The 7225-nt window shown below is 53.7% G+C and overlaps 1 protein-coding gene across 1 annotated transcript; it reads left to right on the top strand.

The window, feature by feature from the left end:
* The first annotated feature begins 299 nt into the window (after positions 1–299).
* On the top strand, positions 300–3339 carry LOC119103206 (uncharacterized). Its single transcript, XM_037226650.1, has 5 exons — positions 300–465; positions 1330–1526; positions 1866–1980; positions 2283–2414; positions 2742–3339. The coding sequence occupies exons 1-5, from the start codon at positions 300–302 to the stop codon at positions 2900–2902; spliced, it is 771 nt and encodes a 256-aa protein (XP_037082545.1). The 3' UTR covers positions 2903–3339.
* Positions 3340–7225: the final 3886 nt, after the last annotated feature.

Raw genomic sequence — 7225 nt, 5'->3', positions numbered from 1 at the left:
CCGTGGGTAATAGCGCAGCTTGTGTTTGTGGCTTTTCGCGAAAACCTGTTGCATGGTTGGACCAGTCTCAAACCCCATCACCACGACCGGTATCCTTCGTCACCTTCTAAGTATCATCTCTACATGTAGACCAAGGACGTTCTGAGCGCTTGGGCTCACGTTTGTACTCGATGTTTTCAACTTTGTATGCGTATGTACACACACAACATGTATTTTTACTGTTCTACCAAGCCGCGTGCGCATATGTAATCTACGTTTGTTGTCAAAATCGAATCTCACGTTTGTGTATGCATCAACAGATGTCGCTTGACGCGGAGTCTGCTGGTCGCGGCGCTGGCTGTCGCTGCGGCGGCGGTGTGCCATTCCCCGGCCGTGGCCATAGCTCCTCGTCCATCACGTTCGTGGATACCAGGCAGCCGTCCAAATTGCCGGCCTGGGGCAACCGAGGCGGTAACATACAATTCGGTAGGTGCAGCCTTCCCATACAGCGGGCTTGCTTCACCCAGGCGTCTGACCTCGGCGGCGTTTACTCATTCGCCGATCCCGCGCAGGACGCCGAGGACGGAGCGACCCGAGTGTGCCTAGTGCGTGCGGCACGAGGCATGCATTTCCCGCTCCCCGAGAGACATGTACTTCGTGTGGAGCATTTTGCGCACCTCTCGACTGGCGCCGCCGCCGGGAATCCATCCTACGTTCCCGACAGTCAGCCACACAGGGCCTCAACACCACTCAGCGCTGGCGGAGCTCGCTCTCAGAGTGCTCTGGTTCCCAGTGCTGCCCTAGTCATCAATGCACTTAACGTTTCGCGTTGGTCATGCCAGTCATGTTGTGGCTCAGTGTTATACGCATAAAGGTGATACAAATTCAGTGTCAATTTGGAATTGACTTTCACATCTTACACCGTCTAACTCATCACCTAATCTTCAATCGTCGCACCATATTTCGCCCAGTCGTATCGTCTTGCGTAGATTTAAGTGCGTGAGTAGATGCCAAACAGTGCTGATGCTATACAATGTTTTGGGCGTTACGCCGTTTAATTCGACGATGATCTGCCCCACTCCCTAAGGCTAAGAACGCTGCCCAGTCTGTCGGTCCCGATTGCGCAGTTCGTGGAGATGGTGTGCAAAATAAGCCGCGATCGGTTGCATAGCGCAGCAACCTCATGCATCTTTGGAACCACTTCGTCAAAAAAAACATTCCAAAAAATGAGACCGTCGTCGATTTTGATGCAAGCCTCACGTGCGCTCGAATGTATTAGCCCTGATGCAGCCTCGCGCGGCACTCAACTGCGACCGGCCGGAGGGTGAGCACGTCACCTCGGTGCCACAGGCCAGACCAGCGCCACCAGCAACCAACAGTCAACGGGTGACACGCAGACGAACCAGGGCCAGGCCACTGGTGTCTCCGTGCAGCAGCAGACAGGCCTGGGCGGTGCCGTCCAGACCACCAACAACGCGGCGGCGATTGAGGCGCTGCAGCAGGCCGGCGGCGGCGGCGGCGGTGGTTCGCAGAGCTCCAACAACCAGGTCAGCATGGATGGGCGGACCCGCGCCGGCTCAGTCCAGTCCGGCCCGCCGAGGCCTCGGCGAGACATTTGACCACTCCGGTGCTCTGTTGAAAGCTTCACCTGATTTTGCTGTTTTGGCAAAGACCAGGAATAATAAAAAAGTTCATGATTAACTCTGAGTACATGCGGAAGAGCACAAGCCAAAAAGGCGCACATTTGGGAACGCGACACGGCACGAGCTGCCTTAAGCCTTGCGCACGCATGAGGTAGACATATCAAGGGTATTGTCCATGCCGTCCCAGACACATGTGTGCCTTGCCCTGTGTCTGACGGCCGCTTCCCTCCCCGCTCTGCTCAGGTGAACATCATGTCGACACAGCTGCAGCAGAACGTGGAGGGCACGCTGGTGAACGTGGAGGCCGGTCACATGGGCGTGGTGATCGTCAACACGAACGACAAAGACGGAGTCGTCAGTAAGTCCAAAAGGTTTTAGTTGTGAATTATTACGTTGATTTGGTATGGGCGATAACGCATTCAATGAATGATACGGTTGTGCTGTTTTTTTACAGCATGGATGGATGATCTTACTCCATGGCGATCACTGCTAGCCTGCAGGATCACTAACAAACTTGATTACTTTTATTAACTCCAGACGCTGTATTAGAAGTTATGCGCTGCCCTTGAATATCAGCCGAGACTTTCCCTAGGTTAACACCACACAGCGTGCATCGCTGACCTGACCACCGGTCCCTCTGACCTAACCTCCGCCTGGCAGCCGGCCAGCAGGTGGTAAACAATCGGCCGATCGCGCCCGCGACAGAGGGGAGCAGCCGGTGCCGGTACACCTGTCGTCGCAACACCGGCCAACTGTACTGCTGTGATGATGGCACCAACCGCGGAGGACCACGTGAGTGCTCTGCGCCGGCGAGGGCTGCACCGCGCCGTCCAAACGGTCGGGACAGCATTCTTCTATGTGGATGGGATATCGTCTTGCGCTGTTCATTAAAGTCGTGCGGTGAGAGTGCTAAAAGTAGAGCAACATAGCTGTCTCCTCGTCAATTTCGTTTTCAATATCATGCATATAATACATTATTCGAAACTTCCCGTACTGCAGTGCATCACTGGCGTATGATCTGACATGTTTCACCCGTTTGTAGAGTCTGTCGCCACGCGTCAAACCGCCCAGCATCACGGGTCTGCCCTCTGGTGACGACCTGTGACGGCTCTGTTTCAGCGGCGATCCACGGCGGCAAGTGCCCTCCGGTCCGGCTGCTCTGCCCTCAGAATAACTTTATCCGCAAGTGCGCCCACGACGGCCAGTGCCTGGAGAGCGACAAGTGCTGCTACGACACCTGCGCTAATACCCACATCTGCACGTTGCCCGACAGCGTCTAGTGCGTCACACGGCTGGTCCGGCGCTTGTTGCCATGGTGACGCGCTTTCTGTGATCTGAAGCTTAGTAAAGTCGTTGGCGCCTTGTGAAGATCCGACGATGGCTATGGTCATGGCGCAGTGTGATATAGCTCCGTCCGAACAAATGCTTACTTAATTGGGGCACTTAAATGCGATCATGTTGTTAAACTACTTGGTAAAACATATAAAGACGAATCGAAGATCAGAACACTTTGTGATGTGTTGTGACGGAGGATCTCCAGGGAGCCGATGTCTGAGCATGATGGGATCGTGACCGTGGCGCTGTTCAAGGCCCTGGCTCATTGTCAGTGCCCTAAGAATGACATACTAAGAATGACGTAAAAGCTGAGATCTGAAATCACATAGCTTAACCTGTAATGTTGCGAGAGAGGGAATGTCAATTATACTGAAGACCTTTCTTCTTGTCTTCTTTTAGTCGTTTGTACCTGTTGATGTGTAGCGAGAGACGTGACCTTCCATATGTATGACCTTCACATATGCCCGAAGCCTTCTATATCAAACACAAGGCAAAAAACGGGGCCGCAATCACGCTGGGTCATGCCTCTCAGCACTTTACATGTGTTTCAGTCTGTCATCATACTTTTTATCGCCTATATCCAACCCGCAATCGGTCAAGCAGGGCCCAGATTCAACCCGCATCCGGTCAAGCAGGGCCCAGATCCAATCCGAATCCGGTCAAGCAGGGCCCAGATCCAATCCGAATCCAATCCTCGAAATAAGCCCAACCCGAGCGAGGCTAGAAAGACGGAAGCCGAAGACTCGCACTAAAAGCATAGACTAATGAAAATTAACTTACAAGGTTAATTTACATCCGCGTATTAAACACAATTCGATCCATATCCAGTCAAGTGGATTGGATCTGTTTGTAAGACCCACCGGATTAATCCAGTCCGTTTCGTACTCTACCCAACCAGAATTTACCAAAGTGGGTCGTACAAGCACGCTCTGGGACTCCAATGGACAGTAGCAACGCTAGCCACGTGCGTAGTGACTGCCGGGAGCTACTGTATTCGGGCATCAAGGGCGACTTACAGGCATCTATTAACCTGCGACTTACGTGCACTAAAAAGGAGTTTGTGTCAAATATGATACTTCAACCAGTTTGTATTAAACGGGAGCTAAGTATATGCATGTCTGATAATATCAACACAAAAAAGGAAGTAGATGTAGAAATTGCGAGCGATCGATGCGTCGCGTTAGGCAAAAAAGTTTATTTACAACAAGAGCACGCAGTTAGCGAAGGACGGGGAAACGTGTTGGAGTATAATGAAACAATAGCGTCGCAGCTAGGGGTCCAACGGTTCCCAGGACCACCAAATGTTTGAGCTGGGACCACCCAGCAATGAAAACCACCCGAAAGCTCAAATATTACCAAAATCACGCTCACTTATTACGATAACGATCATTACGCCTCCATACCATCATCCAATTCTCTCAATTTGCCGCTCAAGGGTCAGATGGTTGATTCTCTAAAAAATCCTCCTAATCCTTGGTCGGAAGGTCAGAATGATTATGGTCGAGAAGGTCGGGTCGGAGCTTGGTCGGGATGGCTCCGTAACACCTTGGTCGGGATAGCTCCGTAACGCCTTGGTTGGGATGGCTCCGAAACATATTGACCCTTGACAGCCTAGGATCCTCACAGTCTTTATTTCCACCATTCGTAGGGCATTGTTTTTGCATTGAATGGTTTTGGCACGCATGCAGGCTAATGCATGACGTAAAATATGGTATATGCATGTGAAAGTATGCAGCAGAAAGCGCATAGCCGGCATTCGAAAGCATACCGCAAAACGTCAAGGTGGAAGAGCTTTGATTTTTGCTTTGAATTTGGCTGGAACACGGTTTTAGATACATCCTCACTTATGCTACACGACGTGGTTAATGCAAAATGCTCTCACATTTGGCACACGTTTCACTTGTGTTAAAAACGTAAAACTCAATCTAAAAAATTCCGTTATGAAAAAACAAACCTACTAGCAAGCTTCTTATCACAGGTGCGCTGTGCAGCCATGAACTCTGGTTTCTCCGTCCACGCCGATCGACGGCTGGAGGCCCACAGCACATCCCTGCGTAAGAGCTGTAAATCGTGTGGCTGGCGAGTCGCTAGAATCATTTTTACAGGACAGTCGACGAATTCCATCAACTGCACTCGACTAGATCTCCACGGAAGGCCCTTCACGCGCTGACGGACACCTCGTCTGCAACATGACGAGCGCGGAGGTGACAAACCCGGCAACCGCGGGAACGAGGAGACACTTAGCGGTGTTGAGGAAGTCGAGCATGCCGTCGCCTGCTCCGGGAGTTACACCAGCAGGAGCGTGTGCATAACATCGCGGGTCGGCCAGTGCCCGGCGGCCGGCAGAGGCGGCAGTAGCAGCGCCACCTCCTCCAGCCCCTGGCCGTACAGGCAGAGCAGCGCAGCGTGCGCGCCGGCCAGGAGGACATGGAGGACGCTACCATCAGCGGCGAGGACAGCTGCTCTCCACTGCTCAGCCTCACCATCATCGCCATGGCGAGCATTAGGGACGAGAGCGTGTCCACTACCGTGGTGAGGCCCCAGCGTCTCGCCGAAGGCGGCGGTGGCGTGGCGGGGGCGCGGCGTCTGAAGCTACCTCGCTGCGGCGCCGCCACCGGCGGGGGCGCGGCGTCTGAAGCTATCTCGCTGCGGCGCCGCCACCGGCGGGGACGCCAACGAAAGGCGAGGGAAACACGGACAGCGTGGGCGGCGCCAAACCATGACGAGGTCGTGGACGTGGCTTTATCGCAGGTCGTCTCGACGTTAAAAATACTATGAATGTCGGCGCAATGCGCTCATATGTCTCAATGCACTTACAATATTTCTATGTCGGTGCAATGCACTATTACGCCACAGATGCAGTGAACTGATGCGTGGTTGATCTTTGAATGCGTGGTTGCGTGGTTGGTTGACGTCGCCATGGCGACGTGGTTGCATGGTGGACTGTTGCGTGGTTAATGTTTATTGCTACCCGCAATGTTCTGCGAAAACAGGCAGCAAAGATCACGAGTTTAATCTCTAGAAGCTTGTAAAAAGTCCTTTTCAAAATGTATGATCGACTTTCCAAATCATAAGCCAGACTTCACTCGATCAATATATTCATGTTGTTATACGACAGACGTTGCGATCACGGTAAGAGATTGCGAAAAACGGAATGCCACCGATTCGCCCCACTTGGCTTCTCTGCGAGAAAGATGCTTATGACAAACACCGCGTTGACTTTAAAGAGATTGCTCGTAACGAAAGATTGCATCGTTACAGGGTGGAATGTTTGTTTACAGCGACAGTTGTATCAGGCCACATAAATCACCTCATTTTGGGAATTCAATACCCACTTAAACAAGCGCGGCTGTACCCCAAGCCAGATAACGAACAGCACAGTCACTTCACCGACAGACCCGTGAGTTCAGATATGATCTCGCCCCGACCCAGCGCTAGTCCGACCCGCAGCGCCTTCCACAGCACGTCCCACCCGGACAGAGTCCAGCGGCGAGCATCAGCCGCAGGATGCCGAGCTTCAGCACGGGTGAGCTGGCCGCTGGCGTCCTGCAGATGCCATCCATGCTCGAGACATTTCCGCCCCAGACAGATGCTCGCTGCTCGCTCTCGCCATGGAGGAGCTGTCCGGTTTGAGACAGTCCCGCCCCAGACGGATGCTCGCTGCTCGCTCTCGCCATGGAGGAGCTGTCCGGTTTGAGACAGTCCCGTCCCAGACGGATGCTCGCTGCTCGCTCTCGCCATGGAGGAGCTGTCCGGTTTGAGACAGTCCCGTCCCAGACGGATGCTCGCTGCTCGCTCTCGCCATGGAGGAGCTGTCCGGTTTGAGACAGTCTCACCCCAGACGGATGCTTGCTGCTCGTTCTCGCCATGGAGGAGCTGTCCGGTTTGAGACAGTCCCACCAGGGAAGAGCTGCCATGCTTGTGACACTCACATCACAGGAAAGCTATCCCGCTCGAGGCTGTGCTAAGAAGGGCTACCCTGCTCAAGACACTCACGCCGCAGAAGCGCTGTCCCGCTCGAGACACTCATGCCGCAAAAACTGTCCCGCTCGAGACACTCACGCCGCAGAAGAGCTGTCCCGCTCAAGACACCACGCCGCAGAAGAGCTGTCCCGCTCGAGACACTCACACCGCAGAAGAGTTGTCCCGCTCGAGACACTCACGCCGCAGAAGAACTGTCCCGCTCGAGACACGCCGCAGAAGAGCTGTCCCGCTCGAGACACTCACGCCGCAGAGGAGCTGTCCCGCTCGAGACACGCTGCAGCCGC

Source organism: Pollicipes pollicipes, unplaced genomic scaffold (genome assembly GCF_011947565.3).
Source record: "Pollicipes pollicipes isolate AB1234 unplaced genomic scaffold, Ppol_2.1 Scaffold_5724;HRSCAF=6776_pilon_pilon_pilon, whole genome shotgun sequence".
Taxonomy (NCBI): Eukaryota; Metazoa; Arthropoda; class Thecostraca; order Pollicipedomorpha; family Pollicipedidae; genus Pollicipes; species Pollicipes pollicipes.
This window is presented reverse-complemented; position numbering and strand designations above follow the sequence as displayed.